The sequence below is a fragment of the Danio rerio genome, chromosome 12 (assembly GCF_049306965.1).
Source record: "Danio rerio strain Tuebingen ecotype United States chromosome 12, GRCz12tu, whole genome shotgun sequence".
Taxonomy (NCBI): Eukaryota; Metazoa; Chordata; class Actinopteri; order Cypriniformes; family Danionidae; genus Danio; species Danio rerio.
The window spans coordinates 8,314,570-8,335,223 of record NC_133187.1 but is presented as its reverse complement, the minus strand read 5'-3'; the positions used below and the strand labels follow the sequence as shown (position 1 = coordinate 8,335,223).

At 37.0% G+C, this 20,654-nt stretch overlaps 1 protein-coding gene across 50 annotated transcripts in view; it reads left to right on the top strand.

Moving 5' to 3' along the window:
• ank3b (ankyrin 3b) overlaps positions 1 to 20,654 on the top strand; it is a 211,155-nt gene that overhangs the window by 71,548 nt on the left and 118,953 nt on the right. For 49 of the 50 annotated variants that reach the window (XM_073918153.1, XM_073918150.1, XM_073918148.1 and 46 more), the window contains 5 exons: positions 1,582 to 1,680; positions 6,576 to 6,773; positions 7,971 to 8,069; positions 13,505 to 13,603; positions 14,087 to 14,185. In XM_073918153.1, the coding sequence (XP_073774254.1) occupies positions 1,582 to 1,680; positions 6,576 to 6,773; positions 7,971 to 8,069; positions 13,505 to 13,603; positions 14,087 to 14,185 (594 nt within the window). Of the gene's footprint in view, positions 1 to 1,581; positions 1,681 to 6,575; positions 6,774 to 7,623; positions 8,070 to 13,504; positions 13,604 to 14,086; positions 14,186 to 20,654 lie in introns of those variants that run through there. The other variant, XM_073918158.1, reaches the window with a different exon arrangement.

Genomic DNA, 20,654 nt, shown 5'->3' with positions numbered 1-20,654 from the left:
ATGTGTGCAAAAAGTAACTTGTGTGCACATTTTGAATCACTAACACTCTCTAAATCAGCAGTTCTCAACCATGTTCCTGGTGGACCACCAGCACTGCATGTTTTGCATGTCTGCTACACCCTTTTCACGTCTTGCAGGCTCTGCTAATGAGCTGAGGATCTGAATCAGGTGTGTTTGTTGAAGGAAACATGTGCAGAGCTGATGGTCCTCCAAGAACGGGATTGAGAATCACTGCTCTAAATACTAAACAAAAAAAAACTGCCCCATTGACTTTAAAACTGTTTTTAGTTATGTAAAATGCACAAACACATTACTTTTTACACACAAAAGGATGCGCAGCAGCATAGAAGTATCTTTACACATGAAACAATTAATATATACTGTATAAGGCGACACAGTGGCTCAGTGGTTAGCACTGATGCCTCGCAGCTAGAAGGTCGCTGGCTCCGCCAGGTGGCATTTCTGTGTGGAGTTTGCATGTTCTCCCAGTGTGTTCGCGTGGGGTGCTCCGGTTTCTCCCACAGTCCAAAGACATGCGGTACAGGTGAATTGAATAAGTTGTCTGTAATGTATGCATGTGAATATGAGAGTGTATGGGTGTTTTCCAGTGCTGGGTTGCAGCTGGAAGGGCATCTGCTGTGTAAAACATATGCTGGATAAGTTGGCGGTTCATTCCACTGTGTCGACCCCTGGTGAATAAAGGAACTAAGCTCATGGAAAATGAATGAATATGCACACACACACATAAACCCCTACCTCCTCCCTTGCTTTCTTCACCTCAGGTGGCTTTGGTGGAATCTGCAGATGGTCCGCTTGCTTTAACCTGGCTCACAAGCAGTTTTCTTACTAGTGAAGTGTTAATAATATTAATAATAACTTTTATTTATATAGCGCCTTTCCAGAGCTCAAGGACACTTTACAAGGAATGCGACAAAAAAATAAACAAACATACATGAAGTCAAATATAACAAACTGGAATTACACAAACAACACCTAGGAGACAAATGAGCCGAGTGGAGGTGGATCAGATAAAGTAGTCAGTTTGGCAGATCAGAAGTGAAGCATTCAGAAAATAAGTGAGTCTTAAGCAAGGGATATTATTAGCAGAGCGGAGCAAGCGTGGTAGAGAGTTCCAGAGTTTGGGTGCAATAACACTAAATGATCTGCCCCCCCATTGAAGAGAGGCGGTACCAAGGGACAGTGTTCAGTTTTTCTGATTACAAAACCCGCCATGTAAATAGATAATGCGCTATGGCACGATCACAAGTCACACTTAAAGGGAATGGGAGATGATTTGATTGGTTTAACGCATGATACGCACAAAACACACCCATAACTCATTAAGACAAAAGGAACAACACTTTTAGACCCTGTTTCTATTCTTAAAATACCAAAAGTGGATTTGTACACACCCTAAATGCACCCGCTGCATGCGTTTTACACTCTACACTGGTAATATATATCCCATTGTGTGTTTGTTTTGATATATTGGGATATTTATGTAGTAGTCAGATGGAATGGATTAATAATAATAATGGATGACGTTTTGAGTGTAATATGTGTTTGTTTTCTAATCTCCAGGATGGCCTAACACCTTTACACTGTGGAGCGAGGAGCGGTCATGAGCAAGTGGTTGAGATGTTGCTAGATCGCGGAGCACCCATCCTTTCAAAAACAAAGGTTAGAGCTGGTGTTACACCTTTCAAAGCAGAGAACACCCTAATATGCATATTCTGTCACTGAAGACATCATCGGTTGAGATGGACCCACAGATACAGGGACACTGGAGCGTTTTAAAGCCGTGATTCATTGCTCGTATGTCAGCTTATAGACAAACCAGCTGATCAACGTGACTTTGAAATGCTCCAGTGTTCCTGTATCTGTGGTTACACTCAGTAAACAGTAGTGAGTTTGGTGAACTGATGACCCTCATGGCCAATCCCAGTCATTTCTTTTGAGCATATGAACATATGTTTAACGAGCTCAACGTGGTCAAATGTTATCAAGAAATTAGCGTTTTTAAAATTACAGTATTGACTGCTACCGAATGCCAGTATCGTGACAACCCTAGTATACATATCTATGGTCTCCTCACCTGAATGCCAATCCAAACCTTTATGACATGCGTTCTTCTGTAGAACACAAATGGAGATATTTTGATGAGTGTTCTTGCTTCTCTTTTCCATATGTGTGTATGAATAAGTATGAATGCGAATATGTGAGCTAAACAAAGCTTTTTTGTTTTGTTGATGGTTTTGTTTGTTTATTGTGTTTTATGTATAAAATCAGCCTTTTTTTTACTTTTTGTCACACTTTTTACAAATCCTTTGATTCAGTGCAGCTTAACCATAACTAGCAGTTAAATAACAGTGTTAATGTTGCAAAATGTATCAGTTATGAAGAATTTTCAACAATAAAAGAGCTTTATAGAAGATAATATTGTCATTATTAAGCTCAGACAACTTCAGCGTGGATTCAAATTACACGGTCAATGTTGCAAAGTTCATCAGCTGTGAAATGAGTTAATTTCAGCTGTAAGCAGATCTACAAAAGCAATAGTATGCTGCAAAAGTCAGGTCAGTGTTGATTCAGTTCAGTTCAGTGACACTGCAAAGTTAATAAATTATGGAACAAGTTCAATACTTAAGGCAACCGAGTCATTATTCAGCTCAAGGAGTCAGTTCAATGTTGATTCAGTTGACGTTTTAAAGTTCATCAATTATTAAACTACTTGGATTTAGCCACAAAGCAGCTCTACAAAAAGCAATAGTGTCATTATCCAGCTTTTAAACCCCAACTTTTGTGTTGTTTTCTAGGAAGGGTTACATGGGTTTGGAATGACAAGATGGCGAGTAAATGACATCATTTTAATCGACATCCGTTCCTTTAAGTGTATGCAGATGTGACATTATCACTTTTTCTTCAGTTTTTTTCCATTGCATCACCGAACACTTTCCTGGAATCTGAAAAGCAATGCAAAACATGCTCACAGACCTCTCGCCAAATTAGATAATATCCAAGCCGATTAATGTCACAATAGAGCGCTTGTTTTCATACAAATATTGACGTATAAATGGCCTCATGCTGTTCTTTTACCCCAGATGTCCTCTTTTTGAAGGGGATGTTATTGCTTTGAATGTTATCAGAATTCTTAAAGACAGGATTCATGCGATTCTGGAGAAGTCATGGAATTTTGACGAGGCAAAAACAAATAAACTCAAAATGTTTTGGAACATGTCATGAACATTTGTTTAAAAAAAATCTGTGTACATAAATATATATTGCCTGACAAAAGTCTTGTCATCGATCCTAGTTGTAAGAGCAACAAATAATAACTTGACTTAGTTGATTATTACTAAAAGTGGCAGAAGGTAAGGTTTTTCCTTTGAATTATGTGTTGAACTGCATCCCAATCATCACAAATATTGCAGAAGACCTACTGAAACCCGCATGGACTCAAGAATCTCATAGAAATCAGTCAAGTTTGATGAAGGAAAAATCATGGTTTGGGGTTACATTCAGTATGGGGGCATGCGAGAGATCTGCAGAGTGGATAGCAACATCAACAGCCTGAGGTGTCAAGACATTTGTGCTGCACATTACATTACAAACCACAAATAGAAGAGGGCAAATTATTCAGCAGGATAGCGCTTCTTCTCATACTTCAGCCTCCACATCAAAGATCCTGATAGCAAAGAAGGTCAAGGTGCTCCAGGATTGGCCAGCACAGTCACCAAAAATTAACATTATTGAGCATGTCTTGGATTAGACGAAGGAGGAGGCATTGAAGATGAATCCAAAGAATCTTGATGAACTGGGAGTCCTGCAAGAACACATTCTTTAAACTCTATAAGTTATTTGAGTCATTGCAGAGATGTATGGATGCAGTTCTCCAAGCTCATGGGTGTCAGACACAATATTAATTATTTTTCCACCTCACCATGACTTTATATTCTATACTAGACATTATTTCTGTCTAAGCAAAGTCAGACTTCACTGCTCTAATTAAATATAAAAAAATCAAGGAATGATCATATTTTATTTAGGTGAAATAAGCATAATCTAGAGGCCTTTGCCTTACATATAAGCCAGTTTTGATACCAAATGATCAACTAGAAGTCAATTTATTATTTGTTGTTTCTAAAACTTGGATAGGCGGCAAGACTTCTGTCAGGTAGTGTATTTGAGATGATAATATTGGGTAAAGTTTAAATACAATTGTGCGGTTAGTCTCTTCACGTGACGTTCTCTGTGTGGGGTAAAAAAGCAACTCTCAGTTTCAGCTTTCCCTCTCTTTTACTCACATTCATCGTAATTCAAGCTACGTTTTGAGTGTGGTCGCCAGAAACAATCTCTATCTACAGGAGTAAGATACTGTGAGTGCTAAAAGCTAATTTGTATTATTCATATACAGTAAGTCTTATGAAAACACAAGCCAATAATTCAAAAATATTTTCACACAGACAGCAAGATACTTTCTAAAAACTATTTTAGTGATAGAAAAATAACCAAACTACTAGATTGCCTCATATTTTAAAATATACATACAATTTTAAAATTTTTTTATTTACCATGCGCACGTAAAGATTTCATGAAACATTAGCTCAAGAATAGGGCGTAGTGTTGTCACGATACTGGAATTCGATATCAATCAGTACTGAAGATTTTACCATTTGAGCGCTGTTGAGCCCGTTCTTCAACTCTGCTGATTTGCCATCGTATTCACCAGTGCTCAACAGAATTGACTGTGATTGTCCGTGAAGGTCACCTTACTCAGATCTGTTTACTGAGTAACCACATATACAGCGGCACTGGGGCGTTTTAAAGTCACGAAGATCAGCTGGTCTATTTATAAGCTGACATACGAGCGATCCGCTGATGCTTTAAACTGCTCCAGTGTCCCTGTATCTGTGGTTACACTGAGTAAACAGCAATGAGTTTGGTGAACTGATGACCTTTATGGCCAGTCTTAAGTCATTTCTGTTGACCGCTCAAATGTTAGTGGGAAATGGACTATTTAAAGTTCCAGTAAGGCGAGGCAGTGGCGCAGTAGGTAGTGCTGTCGCCTCACAGCAAGAAAGTCGCTGGGTCGCTGGTTTGAACCTCGGCTCAAGTTGGCGTTTCTGTGTGGAGTTTGCATGTTCTCCCTGCCTTCGCGTGGGTTTCCTCCGGGTTCTCCGGTTTTCCCCACAGTCCAAAGACATGAGGTACAGGCAGGGCCGGAGCAAGCTGAACTGCCGCTCTAGGCAGAGGACGATCATGCCGCCCTCAACCCCAATGTGAAAACGAAAGTGACCGGTTATGAAAATGAAGTGAAGTGTCGCGGACCTTTTTTCCGGCGCTCTATGCGCGGATATAACTGAGGACGCGCGGGTGCTGAGGGAGGGAGGGAGGTGTCGCGGACTGGCGGACACCGCCCTCTCTATTCTGCTGCCCTATGCGTGGATATAACTGAGGACGCGCAAGTGCTGAGGGAGTGAGGTGTCGCGGACATTGCGCTCTTTATTCTGCCGCCCTATGCGCGGATATAACTGAGGACGTGCAGGTGTCGTGGACCTCAATTCTGCCGCCCTATGCGCGGATATAACTGAGGACACGCTGGTGCTGATGGAGGTGACGCTGACGCCACCCTCTCTATTCTATCGTCTATGCGCAAATATACCTGAGTAAGCGGGTGGTGAGGGAGGTGTCGCGGACATAACTGAGGACGCAGGTGGTTAGGGATGTGTCACAGACGACGCCCTCTCTATACTGCCGCCCTAGGCGGCTGCCTAGGTCGCCTCTATGGATGCGCCGGCCCTGGGTACAGGTGAATTGGATAGGCTAAATTGATCGTAGTGTATGAGTGTGTGTGAATGTGTGTGTGGATGTTTCCCAGAGATGAAGGGCATCCGCTGCGTAAAAACCTACTGGATAAGTTGGCGGTTCAGTCCACTGTGGCGACCCCGGATTAATAAAGGGACTAAGCCGACATGAAAATTAATGAATGAATGATAAAGTTGCCAGAATCTTTTTTTTTTGCTAATTCTACTCAAAATTTTGTATAAAATCCACAGATTTATGCGGGATGATTTTGGGAGTATCGTGAGTAAAAACTTAATATATGAAATAAAAAATAACACCATTTTAACTTTTATTTAATGTTTACAATGCAAGCCCAATTAGATCCACTTATTCGTAAACAAAGCAATTCTCTCATATAATATATCTACTAAACTGTATTGTAAATAAATCGAATAAACATTTTCATATTAGTCAATAATATTACTGATATCAATTTAAAAACTGAATAAATATATACAGTATTTACACACATTTACACAAATAGACTCAATGATGGGCAAAAAATCTGTGCGTGCAGATTCCATGTGGGCCTATTCATCAATATTTACCTGAACGTTTTGGAAAAGTCCTGTAATTTTAGTAGTATAAATGTGTAGAAACCCTGTAGAGGGGTGATAAACTGGTTTATATTCGGTCCATCTGTGATTCCTAAGATGCCAGAAAAATAGAGAAGTGAAAGTCATTCAGTTATTTGATTTCGTCATATCTTAAACTGCCGTGTGTTTCAACAGAATGGCTTGTCGCCGCTGCACATGGCCACGCAGGGAGATCATCTGAACTGCGTCCAGCTCTTGATTCATCATGAGGTGCCTGTGGACGACGTCACCAACGATTACCTGACAGCCTTGCACGTCGCTGCACATTGCGGACACTACAAAGTCGCCAAGGTCCTAGTGGACAAGAGGGCCAATCCGAATGCCAAAGCACTGGTGAGTCTTATGTACAAAAGTAGGATCTAATTCAGATTTTGTTATCCACTTCTGTAATGTTATGTCCCCAACTGCTACTGTAAATTATTTCTTCCTTATTTCATCAATGCACCTTTTGCATTTAGGCCCAATTCAAATTCTATTTTTGTACCCCTTCCCCTTGGCTCTTGATACAGAGTGTGAAGGGGGGGGGGGGTGGGCTTAAAATTTTACCCCTAAAAATGGGACAACACCCAGACAAAGACATGTGCTACAAGTGAATTGAATAAACTAAATCAGCTATACGGTGACTCAGTGGCGCAGTAGGTAGGTTCGAGGTCGCTGGTTCGAGCCTTGACTGGGTCAGTTGGCGTTTCTGTGTGGAGTTTGCATGTTCTCCCTGCGTTCGCGTGGGTTTCCTCTGGGTGCTCCGGTTTCCCTCAGAGTCCAAAGACATGCAGTACAGGTGAATTGGGTATGCTAAATTGTGTGTATGGATGTTTCCCAGAGATGTGTTGTGGCTGGAAGGGCATCCGCTGCGTGAACCATTTGCTGGATAAGCTGGCGGTTCATTCCGCTGTGGCGACCCCAGATTAATAAAGAGACTAAGCCGAAAAGAAAATGAATGAACCAGTGAAATCAGCTGTAGTGTATGAGTGTGTGTTCAAAATGAATCGATCGTCTGATATTGTTGTAGTCCAAAGTGTGATTGACTGACAGATGTTTTAAACAAATGAATGTTGATTAAGGACCACAGAACTTACATTATTTACATTTTTTAAAGAAAAAAGTATTGTACAAATTTAAAATACCCCTTATTTTTTTCTTTGGCTTTCATATTAGATGCTGTTGCCAAAATGATAATATCTGCACACTCAGATTGGAAAGTTATAACATGTAGCATGTTTGTTTACGCACAGTGCCATGGCGATCCGTAAAAAGCCACTCTTGGCACAGAGCACGCATACTGTCATGCTCTGAAGTAACGGTTAGAGAGCGGGCGTGTCGCAGCAGTTTATGAGGGAAAAAAAGGAAGAAAGAAAGAAAACTGTAGAAAGACAAGAAGTCTGCCAAGCATCGAGCAGCAGGAGCCACGTGTTTTCATTCGTCTGGAAACAAAGCTTTCTTAACTCTTCAGTCATCTGGTTATGGTCAAAGCACAAGCAGACTTTCAGTAGTAAGCTGGAGTAAAAATACCCTTGTTTTTTTTTTTTGTAGAATGGTTTTACACCACTTCACATCGCTTGCAAGAAGAACAGGATTAAAGTGATGGAGCTGCTGCTGAAACACGGAGCGTCCATTCAGGCTGTGACTGAGGTGAGTAGAGAGAGAGTTTGCTTGAACGTGAAATAACACTGGATGTAGGATAGTTTGCTCAGGCTTTTGTAAGAGATATTGGTTGTCTGTGGACACCAGGCTCATAGCAACTGTGATAAATGGAGGGAGGTTGGTCTCACTCACTTTTCAGGACATCATTTATTACAAAAGAAAATAATAAAGTGTGAAGAGCATTGTCTTGAGAACAGTTAGGTTGCATTTCTCAGAGGTTTTAATGTCAAATTTAAGGGTTGTTTCTAGATCAGTTACCGTTGCGGCTGAAAGTTAACGAGAATTATTCATATTATTTATTAAATTTCCCATTTGTTGTATTTTATTAACGTCTACCCCTACCCCAACCCTAAACCCATCCTTCATAGTAATGTAAAAAGAGTAGCTGTAGCTGTGTTATTAATATCATCTATTAAATTACCCAATTTTTTTTTAACGTCTATGCTCACCCTAACCCTAAACCCAACCGTCAAAGTAATGTAAAAACAGTAGGTCTATCGAGTATTATTAATATCATCTATTAAATTACCCAATAAATTGTTTTTTTTTTTACGTCTACTCCTACCCCAACCCTAAACCCAACTGTTTACCGTTTAATAACACTGAATGTAGGAAAGTTTGCTCAGGCTTTTGTAAGAGATATTGGTTTTCTGTGGAAACCAGGCTCATAGCAACTGTAATAAATGGAGGGAGGTTGGTCTCACTCACTTTTCAGGACATCATTTATTACAAAAGAAAATAATAAAGTGTGAAGAGCATTGTCTTGAGAACAGTTGGGTTGCATTTCTCAGAGGTTTTAATGTCAAATTTAAGGGTTGTTTCTAGATCAGTTACAGTTGCGCTGGAAGTAAACAAGAATTATTCATATTATTTATTAAATTTCCCATTTATTGTATTTTATTAACGTCTACCCCTACCCCAACCCTAAACCCAACCTTCATAGTAATGTAACAGTAGGTCTATCGAGTATTATTTATATCATCTATTAAATTACCCAATTTTTTTTTAACGTCTATGCTCACCCTAACCCTAAACCCAACCGTCAAAGTAATGTAACAGTAGGTCTATCGAGTATTATTAATATCATCTATTAAATTACCCAACAAATTGTATTTTTTTTATGTCTACTCCTACCCCAACCCTAAACCCAACTGTTTACCGTTTAATAACACTGAATGTAAGAAAGTTTGCTTAGGCTTTTGTAAGAGATATTGGTTGTCTGTGCACACCAGGCTCATAGCAACTGTAATAAATGGAGGGAGGTTGGTCTCACTCACTTTTCAGGACATCATTTATTACAAAAGAAACTAATAAAGTGTGAAGAGTCTTGAGAACAGTCGGGTTGCATTTCTCAGAGGTTTTAATGTCATTTGAGCAGTTCTGCAAAATATGAATGCTTTTTCATTATTGTTTTTAAGCCAAGTTGATAAGGTTTTGAAGTTTCCTGCATTCCTAATGTAAATGTTTTTTTTTTCTTCTGTACATTTCGTTTTTTGCACATCAACAAAACTATTTGCAGCTTATATTTCACTGCTTTCCATAAATAGCACCCCGTCTACATTTTCAATCAAATCTTTACATTAAAAAAATGTGTAAACCTGTTGCCTTAAAATTGTTCATTAAAATTAACGTGTTTACTTTGAGTACGATTAACAAACCACTTTAAAAGCAACAGGTTTACTCACTTTTTTTAAAGTCGACTAATCAATGTTTACAGTGTAGTTTTTTTTTCCTTAGTAGTTTCTTGCAATTCTTCAATTGGATTTGACAGATGTGTCAGTATTAACAAAAATAGCACTCCAACATTTTCAATCAAATCTTTACTTAAAGTAAACACGTTCATTTTAAGTCCATGAGTTTACACATTTTTTAAGTAGTCAACAAATCACTTTCAAAGCAACTGGTTTACTTACTTTCTTAATCATCTAATCAATTTTTACAGCGTGTCTTCACATTTCACACATGATTTTTTTTGGTATTTTCTTTTAATTCTCAAATGCATATTTGACAAATGTGACTGTATAAACTTATTTTTAATCTAAAGCAGAATCTGGATTCCATAAGTAGCACAACATCAACATTTTCAATCAAATCTTTACATTAAAAAAATGTGTAAACCTGTTGCCTTAAATTATTAATTAAAATGAAAGTGTTTACTTTAAGTACAATCAACAAATCACTTTAAAAGCATCAGGTTTACTAGCTTTTTTTAGTCAAATAATCAATGTTGACGATGTATCTTCACATTTTACACTTGCCTTTTTTATTTTTGCAGTTTCTTGTAATTCTCAAATGTATATTTGACAAATGTAACAATATAAAGTTATCTGTACTCCGAAGCAGATTCTGGCTTCCATAAATAACACTCCGTCAACATTTTCCATCAAATCTTTACTTAAAGTAAACAATTTCATTTTAAGTCCATGAGTTTTCTCATTTTTTAAGTAGTCAACAAATCACTTTCAAAGCAACTGGTTTACTCACTTTCTTAATCATCTAATCAATTTTTACAGTGTGTCTTCACATTTCACACATGATTTTTTTTTGGGTATTTTCTTGTAATTCTCAAATGTATATTTGACAAATGTGACTGTATAAACTTATTTTTAATCTAAAGCAGAATCTGGATTCCATAAGTAGCACTCCATCAACAATTTCAAATAAATCTTGCTGTAAAAAATGATTAAATCTGTTGCCTTAAATTATTAATTAAAATGAAAGTGTTTACTTTAAGTACAATCAACAAATCACTTTAAAAGCATCAGGTTTACTAGCTTTTTTTAGTCAAATAATCAATGTTGACGATGTATCTTCACATTTTACACTTGCCTTTTTTATTTTTGCAGTTTCTTGTAATTCTCAAATGTATATTTGACAAATGTAACAATATAAAGTTATCTGTACTCCGAAGCAGATTCTGGCTTCCATAAATAACACTCCGTCAACATTTTCCATCAAATCTTTACTTAAAGTAAACAATTTCATTTTAAGTCCATGAGTTTTCTCATTTTTTAAGTAGTCAACAAATCACTTTCAAAGCAACTGGTTTACTTACTTTCTTAATCATCTAATCAATTTTTACAGTGTGTCTTCACATTTCACACATGATTTTTTTTTGGGTATTTTCTTGTAATTCTCAAATGTATATTTGACAAATGTGACTGTATAAACTTATTTTTAATCTAAAGCAGAATCTGGATTCCATAAGTAGCACTCCATCAACAATTTCAAATAAATCTTGCTGTAAAAAATGAGTAAATCTGTTGCCTTAAATTATTAATATAATAATTATAATTAATATAATACAATAATTATCTGTACTCCGAAGCAGATTCTGGCTTCCATAAATAACACTTTGTCAACATTTTCCATCAAATCTTTACTTAAAGTAAACACGTTCATTTTAATGAATAGTCCATGGGTTCACTCTCTTATTGTATGTACAGTCAACAAATCACTTTCAAAGCAAAAGGTTTACTCACTTTTTTAAAGTAAATTAATATTTTTTTACAGTGTATCTTCACATTTTACACTTGACTTTTTTAGTTTTGCAGTTTCTTGTAATTCTCAAATGTATATTTTAACAAATTTGACCATATAAACTTATCTTTAATCTAAAGCAGAATCTGGGTTCCATAAGTAGCACAACATCAACATTTTCAATCAAATCTTTACATAAAAGAATGATTAAATCTGTTGCCTTAAATTATTAATTAAAATGAACGTGTTTACTTTAAGTACAATCAACAAATCACTTTAAAAGCAACATGTTTACTCACTTTTTAAAAGTGAACTAATCAATGTTTACAGTGTATTTTCACATTTTACACTTGAGTTTTTTTGTTTTGCAGTTTCTTGTAATTCTCAAACGTATGTTTGACAAATAGATAAGTATAAACTTATCTTTAATCTAAAGCAGAATCTGCTAAAACCCCATCAACATTTTCAAACAAATCTTTACATAAAAAAATTAGAAAACTTTAATTCAGTTCAGCTTTATTTGTATAGCGCTTTTACAATGTATATTGTGTCAAAGCAGCTTCACATAAATGGTCATAGTAACTGGATCAGGGTAGTTCAGTTTTTAGTGTTTAAGTTCAGTTCAGTTTAGCTCAGTTCAGTGTGGTTTAAAGTCATTTACTGAGAGTACAAACACTGAAGAGCAAATTCATCGATGTGTAGCTCTACAGATCCTGAACCATGCATAAACCTGTTGCCTTTTAATTATTAATTAAAAATGAATGTGTTTATTTAAGTACAATTAACAAATCACTTCAAAAGCAACAGGTTTACTCACTGTTTTAATCATCTCATCAATTTTTTACAGTGTATCTTCGCATTTTACACTTCACTTTTTTTTGTAATTCTCAAATGTATATTTGACAAATGTGACAGTATAAACTTATCTTTAATCTAAAGCAGAATTTGGGTTCCATAAGTAGCACACCTTCAACACTTTCAAATAAATCTTTACATCAAAAAATGAGTAAACCTGTTGCCTTAAATTAATAATTAAAATAACCATGTTTACTCTAAGTACAGTCAACAAATCACTTTCAAAGCAAGAGGTTTACTCACTTTTTTTTTTAAAGTAAATTAATAATTTTTTACAGTGTATCTTCACATTTTACACTTTTTTTAGTTTTGCAGTTTCATGTAATTCTCAAATGTATATTTAACAAATATGAAAGTATAAACTTATTCTGTCCATAAATAACACACCATCAACATTTTCAATCAAATCTTTTCATAAAAAGTGAGCAAACCTGTTGACTTTTAATTATTAATTAAAAATGAACATGTTTACTCTAAGTACAATCAACAAATTACTTTAAAAGCAACAGGTTTATTCACTTTTTTAGTCAACTAATCAATGTTTACAGTGTATTTTCACATTTTACACTTGATTTAAATTGTTTTTTGCTGTTTCTTGTAATGCTTAAATGTATATTTGACAAATATGAAAGTATAAACTTATTCTGTCCATAAATTACACACCATCAACATTTTCAATCAAATCTTTTCATAAAAAATGAGCAAACCTGTTGCCTTTTAATTATTAATTAAAAATGAACGTGTTTACTTTAAGTACAATTAACAAATCACTTTAAAAGCAACAGGTTTATTCACTTTTCAACTAATCAATGTTTACAGTGTATTTTTACATTTTACACTTAATTTATTTATTATTTTGCAGTTTCTTGTAATTCTTAAATGTATATTTGACAAATGCAACAGTATAAACTTACTTTTAATCTAAAGCAGAGTCTGGCGTCTATAAATAGCTCTCTTTCAACATTTCCAATCAAAACTGATGCTTTTTTTATGAGGAACAATATGAGTGTGTGTGTGTTTGAAATGCGGTAATATTCAGCATTGAGTTTGCATTGCTTCAAAGCTGCATTTTTCTGCGTCTCTTGCAGTCTGGACTCACGCCGATTCATGTGGCTGCTTTTATGGGCCATGAAAACATTGTGACTCAGTTAACAAATCACGGAGCGTCTCCTAACACAATGAATGTGGTGAGTACAACCATCCCCAACCCCGCCAACACCAAACAAACAGTTTTCCTTTTTGATAATGAACAAAAAAAATAGTCAAACAAAAACATTTCAGCCGCGCTCCTCTGTGGAACGTGCCATTGGTTTAGTCTCATATTTCATAAAGCCTTTTAGGGTAATAACAGCCTCCATCCGTGTGCTTAAACATACGTCTGACCACAGGTTGGAGCTCCTCGGTCTACTGTAATTAGAGTACAGTCAGACTGTAATCATGCTCGACTGTTCCCCATCAGACAGACAGCGAGCCACTGTTACTGTAGAAACACGCTTCAGGCTTTGTTGGGGTGCAGCTCATTGAGACAGTCAAAACAAAGAGAGTTTGGGCAGAGGGGCTGGGTTTGATGAAAGGACTGTGCACACACAGGGACACACACACACAAAGGCTTACTGTCCAAACACAGTAGTACCTTTTTTTCCAGAAGCTTCCTCTGTGTGTGTTTTTAGAGGGGAGAGACGGCGCTCCATATGGCTGCCAGGGCAGGACAGGCAAACGTGGTGAAATTCCTGGTGGCGAATGGAGCAGATGTGGACGCAAAAGCCAAGGTGAGTGAGAGATTAGTGCTGTTTGAAAAGATGAGTGCTGATACTTTTTATAATTATTTTTTTAGGGGTTTTTCACCTTTATTATGATAGGAGAGTAGAGATTTTTAGACAGGAAAGCATTTGGAGCAGAGAGAGGGGAAGGATCGGCAAAGGACCTCAAGCCGGGAATCGAACTCTGGTCGCTGTGAGCACATCGGTGCTATATGTCGGCACACAGTACCACTAGGCTATTGACGGGTGCTGATACTTTTGCTCAGGTTAGGGTTAAATGGTTAGAACAAAACCTTAACTCTTAGTATTAAAGTTGTCAACAAAAGCTTAAGGGGACAGTTCACCAAAGCAATTCAATTCTGTCGTTATTTACTCACCTTCGGCTTGTTTTAAACTAGTTTGAGGTTGTTTTTTTATTTTGTTCTGGTTAGATATGCTGAAGAATCTTGAAAACCTGTAAACATTGACATGCATTGTAGGAAAACAAATCATATTGAAGTTAACGGTTACAGGTTTCCAACATTCTTCAAAATATCTTCTTTTGTGCTCAACAGAATAAAAATAAATCTCAAATGGTTTGGATGAAGTCAAAGGTGAGTTAATTATGACATCGTTTTGATTTTTGTATGAACTACCACTTTAAAAGGGTGACATTATGAAGAGCTGAGTTCTGATCAACAAACTGGTAACTTAAAGGCATAGTTCACCAATAAAAAATTCATTTCTGTCATCATTTACTCACCTTTGACTTGTCCCAAACCAGTTTGAGTTTTTATTTGTTCTGTTCAACACAAAGAAGATACACTAAGAATTTTGGAAACCTGTAACCATTGACATTCATAGTAGGAAAACACATAAAAGTCAGTGGTTACAGGTTTCTAACATTCTTCAAAATATCTTCTTTTGTGTTTAACATAAGTGAAGTTTATTCATAAACTAATTTCGGGAGGATCACGTGCTTATGATTTATCACGGCTGGTCTCGAATTTGTTAATCAGTATCTTCCAATCATTCAAGACCTAAGCCACTATAAATAACCACAGTTTTCCCCGGGTGCTCCGGTTTCCTCCCACCATTCAATGACATTTAATATACATAAAAAACCAAGCATTTATCTAACCCTTGTGTTCCCTTAGCTACAGCAACGGGGGAGTTCTGAGATCCACCGAGCTCGGGCTCCTCTCTCGCTCTGCCAAACGGGAGGAAGCCCCGGACTCGAGGAGTCCTTGAGCTCGGGGCTCTCTCCCGGGACAGCATGCCAAACAAGCTTTTAAAAATCATCAGCTGAGTGTGAACTCTTGAACAACAATAAATCTCAAATGGTTTGGATGAATTAAAGGTGAATTAATAATGACAGAATTAAAATCTTTAGGTGAACTATCCTGATACTTTTACTCAGGTTATGGTTAACGGTTAAAACAAAGCCTTAAAGTTGTCAACAAACTGGTATTAAATATCTAAAAGGGGTAGTTCACCAAAACATTTAAATTCTGTCATCATTTAATCTCCTGTGGTTTGTTCCAAACCAGCTTAAGGTTGTTATTTTTTGTTCTTGTGAACACAAAAGAAGATATACTAAAGCATCTTGAAAACCTGTAAACACTGACATCCATAGTAGGAAAACAAATAGTATGAAGTCAATGTTTACCGTTTTCCAACATTCTTCAAAATATCTTATTTTGTGTTTAACAGAATAAAAATAAATCTCAAATGGTTTGGATTATCCTTTTAATCAGGTTAGGGTTAAATATTAGAACAAAGCCTCAACAAACTGGTGACTAATATCTTAAAGAGATAGTTCACCAAAAAATTAATTCTGTGTTCATTAACTCACCATTGGTTTGTTCCAAAACAGTTAGAGTTTTTATTTGTTCTGATGAACACAAAACAAGACATACTGAAGAATGTTGTAAACATTGACATCTCTAGTAGGAAAACATATATTATGGAAGTCAATGGTTTCCAACGTTCTTTAAAATGTTTATTTTGTGTTCAAAAGAAAAACAATAAATCTCAAATGGTTTGAATGAATCAAAGGTGAGAAAATAATGACATAATTTAGATTTTTTGGGTGAACTATCCCTTTAAAGGGGTGGCATTATTAAGAGATGATTTCTGATACCTTTTCTCAGGTTAGGGCTAACCATTAGAACAAAACCTTAAACTATAAAGTTATCAACAAACTGGTGATTAACATCTTAAAAATATATAGTTCACCAAAAAAATCATAATTCTGTCATCATTTACTCACCTATGGTTTGTTCCAAACCAGTTTGAGGTTGTTATTTTATTTTGTTCCGGTCAACACTAAAGAAGATACACTGAAGAATTTTGGAAAACTGTAAACACTGACATCCAAAGTAGGAAAACAAATAATGTTGAAGTCAAAGTTTAATAATTTGGATGAGGTGACGCGGTGGCGTAGTAGATAGTGCTGTTGCCTCACAGCAAGAAGGTCGCTGGTTCGAGCCTCAGCTGGGTCAGTTAGCATTTCTGTGTGGAGTTTGCATGTTCTCCCAGTGTGTTCGTGTGGGTTTCCTCTGGGTGCTCTGGTTTGTCCAAAGACATGTGAATTGGGAAAGCTAAATTGTCGGTTGTATGTGTGTGAATGAGTGTGTATGGACGTTTCCCAGTGATGGGTTGCAGCTGGAAGGGCATCCGCTGCTTAAAACATATGCTGGATAAGTTGGCAGTGGCGACCCCTGATTAATGAAGGAACTAAGCCGGGGAAAAAAATGAATAAATGAATGGTTTGGACGAAATCAAAGGTGAGTAAATGATGACAAATACAAATTTTGGGCGAATCTCTTTAAAGACTTTGCATTAAGCTGTCTGTTTAATGAGTTGTATTATAACTCTCATGTCACAAAAATGTGTTAGAGAACATTGAGTTCAAAATAAGTCAAGGTTATTAATTATAACATGCTGTTTTTATGTGTGTGAGTGTGTGTGTGTTTTTAAATGCAAATGAGCTACTGTTTCCGTGTCTTTACAGCTTGTGCTTCAGTTACTCTGGAAACATCACACAACACATCTGCATGCATTTTAAGGCTTTGCCTGGTTATACTTTTTGTAAGCACACAGAACGTATGTGCACAGAAAGATGGCGCATTGTCTGTGCATTCAAACTTTTTTTCGGATTCTTTACCCTCACCTCCTCGGGCCTGCCTTGGGCAGGATAGTCAGGATGTTGTGATGTGCACGTTTCCAGAAGAAAACTCAGGGCTACAAATAAGCCACTTGAGGGAGTTCAGAAACAGGGCATACTGATATAGATACTAAAGTTTTTGAGTGCGTTTGTGAAGTTTGAGTTTTGCAACTTTTCAAAATTTGTTCATGCTCAAAAAGCAACACAGTAAAAAGAAGTAACACAGTGTAAAAAGCACACCAGGCCCTATTCAAAATCATGTAGTTTGTTTAAAAGAGATGCTTTTTACCTTTGAGATATTAGACCTGCCTGTTTTTTTACTAGAATATCATAGTGATATCAAGCATGGGCTGTTTTTACTTGAAACAAAAATATATTTATATTTATTAATTAGCTTTTATCCACAGCGACTTACAAGTCAGGATAAACAAAGCACTTTAAACCATCAGAGGGTTGCTGTATGTAAATGCTACAGTATGGCAAGTTTAAGTTAGTTAAAACAATTGAGCTGTTTTATGTTTGTTCGTTTTTTTTTTTTTCTTCAAGCATATAAAGAGAAAAGGTCACTTAGGCTACGTTCACACTGCAAAGCTTAGTGCTCAAATTTGATTTACTCAGATCTGAGAAAATGGCTGTTAACACTGCAGTTATAACCCTCTCAGGCTTTAATTAAGATTTAGAAACAGGAAAAATCAGATATTTGGGGAAATTAATCATATGGGGTAGTATAATAGAATCCTGACTTTTTTTTTTTAAAGAGACCTTCACATGCAAGGCGTTCTGTGATGTTGCAGATTTGCAAAAATCAGAAATGTGCTCACATCTAGAAAATCTTGAAGGCAGGTGCACGATCAAAAAACAAACATTAGTAGCAAAATAATTAAAGTAAATCGGCACACTGCCACTTTAGCTCTCAAAAAAATTTTTAATGTCAATATCACAAAATCACAACGTTTCGACCGACATGGTCTTCATCAGGTAAAGCGTTGCAAATGGAAGTCCTCCAGAAATAGTCAAACAGCTCTACACATCACCTGCAGTCAATTATCACAATCAGATTTGCAACATCGGCCCAGTGTGGTAATTAGACACTGACGGCTGAATATGATATGAACAATAACTTTTTATATACAACTTTTCAAACAATGTAACAAATTGCTTTTCTGTGGCAGAACAACAGCAAAAACGATATGGGATCCAAATCCAATATCTCAAATCCTCATTGAGTAGGTCATGTTTCCAAGTCACTTTGTCATGTGGTTCTCCAAGAAACAGTTTTTGTCTTTTGTGTCATCTGGTGAGCAAGTGAGGAAACTGGTTGTTGCTAATGGACAACCAAGTCCTGCAGTGGTACTTCTGAGTAAAAAAAACTCATAAAATATGTAGCTGGAGTAATAAGGTAGGTAATTTTTAACTGTTGCAAATCTGCAACGCCTGCCTTGAGAGGGTTGGCCAATATCAGATTTGCAGTGTGAACAGATCATGGTCCGAAACTGACTCGCATGCGCAAAAGTACAATTGCGGACAGCAAAAAAATTCTAATTATGCACACAATGAGTGTACTGTATGAAGCACGTTGTCAGATTATGCTTATATGATTGTTACCCTTTTCACAGACAACCTTGGTTTATTCCTGAAATGAAGTGTAAAGGGTTGTTCTGCTACTGCTAATGTTTATTTTGCCATTTGAAACCTAAAATAACTTTTCTGATCGAAAACATTGATCATTTGTGATTTATGACAACCGTGGTGTGCATCTGTCCGACCACCCCAACTCATCAGGGGTTTAATGAGCAGCCACAGATTGAACTGTGAAGGCGGAGTTGCTTTATGTCTGTTTGCAGAGTTATTTCATTTTACTTCATTATAAACATCAGGCACATGCAGAAGGTGGTTTGGGTGCTCGAGCACCTGCCCTTTTTTTCTCTTAGAGAGAAAGTTCCCCCTTAAAATGAAAGTGCTGCACGGATCCCCTATCCGCAACACCCACAATGCTCTTTAGCTTCGCGATCAACCCATGCCTCAATCGTTACTCAGGTTGGTTAACAAGCACCAGTTTTGCCTTCAAAATATTTTTCTAAATGAAAAACGAACTTTCTGTGGTAAAGTAATCAACCTGTGCGCCATTCTTCTGTGCAGCTGAGGAGTAGAGAATGTTTGAAGCACAGAATGATTACGCATGAAAGTCACATGAAATTCGACATAACCAATGTCATTGCGGTCGCATTTCAGACCATCAGGGGCCTCATGTACGAAGACTTGCGTGGAAATTATACTAAAACATTGCATACGCACAAAGCTGTAAATGTGTGTACGCAGAAAAAAATTCAGATGTATGAAACACTGCGTACGCCAAATCTCACGCATATTCTTTTGTACATCCGAATGAACGTGAAACTGAGCGCAACATGCACGAGCACAAAACCCCTCCCTGCCTCCTCCCCCGTATGAATATGCTAATGACTCTACTTATGGCAAAACCCAACGAAAAAGCAACGGCAAAAGCAAGCAAGAAGAGAAACTTTGAACAGAATGTGAATTGGAGGTGCTGCTTTCGGAGGTAGACCGGAGAAAAGCGGTGTTATTTGCAAGTTTGTTCTCTGGAATTAACAACAGAAGATAAAAATAGAGAGTTTAGCTGATGCGGTTAACACAGTTGGGTCTGAACATTGCACTGAGTGAATTAAAAAAGTAATAGTGTGATTTATAGGTGTAAAATGTTGCAGCAATCTTAACAGTCTCAGTGGCGCAGCTTGTAAGACGCATGTTAACATGTTTTGACACGTTCGAGCATGAACTCGGTTCGAATCCAGCGTCTAATGAACTCTTTTTTCTTTATTCCCCCGCTACATATCAGATTTTGCCAACTATTTATCACGAGAAAGACAAGTAGGAATCATTAATAAGTTTGTACATCATATTTTATTTGCACATTTATTGAATGGAAATGTTTCTGATTCACGCATGCAAATTCATCTTCAGATAGTGTCTTTATAGGAATGTGTGTGCAGTAGATCGCTCAGATTACATTGGGAAAACAGGCGACCGCTGCAAATTGTGCTTTAATGTTTGGCTGGTCAACTGTACGGTTTGGAAACCTTATATACCTGCTAGATGAACCCGTCTCGTACAGCTGCCATTGCAAGGCTCAGACACTTTGTAGAGAGCAATTTAACACAACTGCCTCTAGGAGTCGCCAATGGAAATAAAACACACACACACAAAAAATGTGCGTACGCCAGCCATAAAGCTGCCGTGAAGCTGCGCACATTCCCACGTTCAGTTCATAGTTAGTAAATCCAAACGTGAGCGATTCTGAGCGTGAAACCT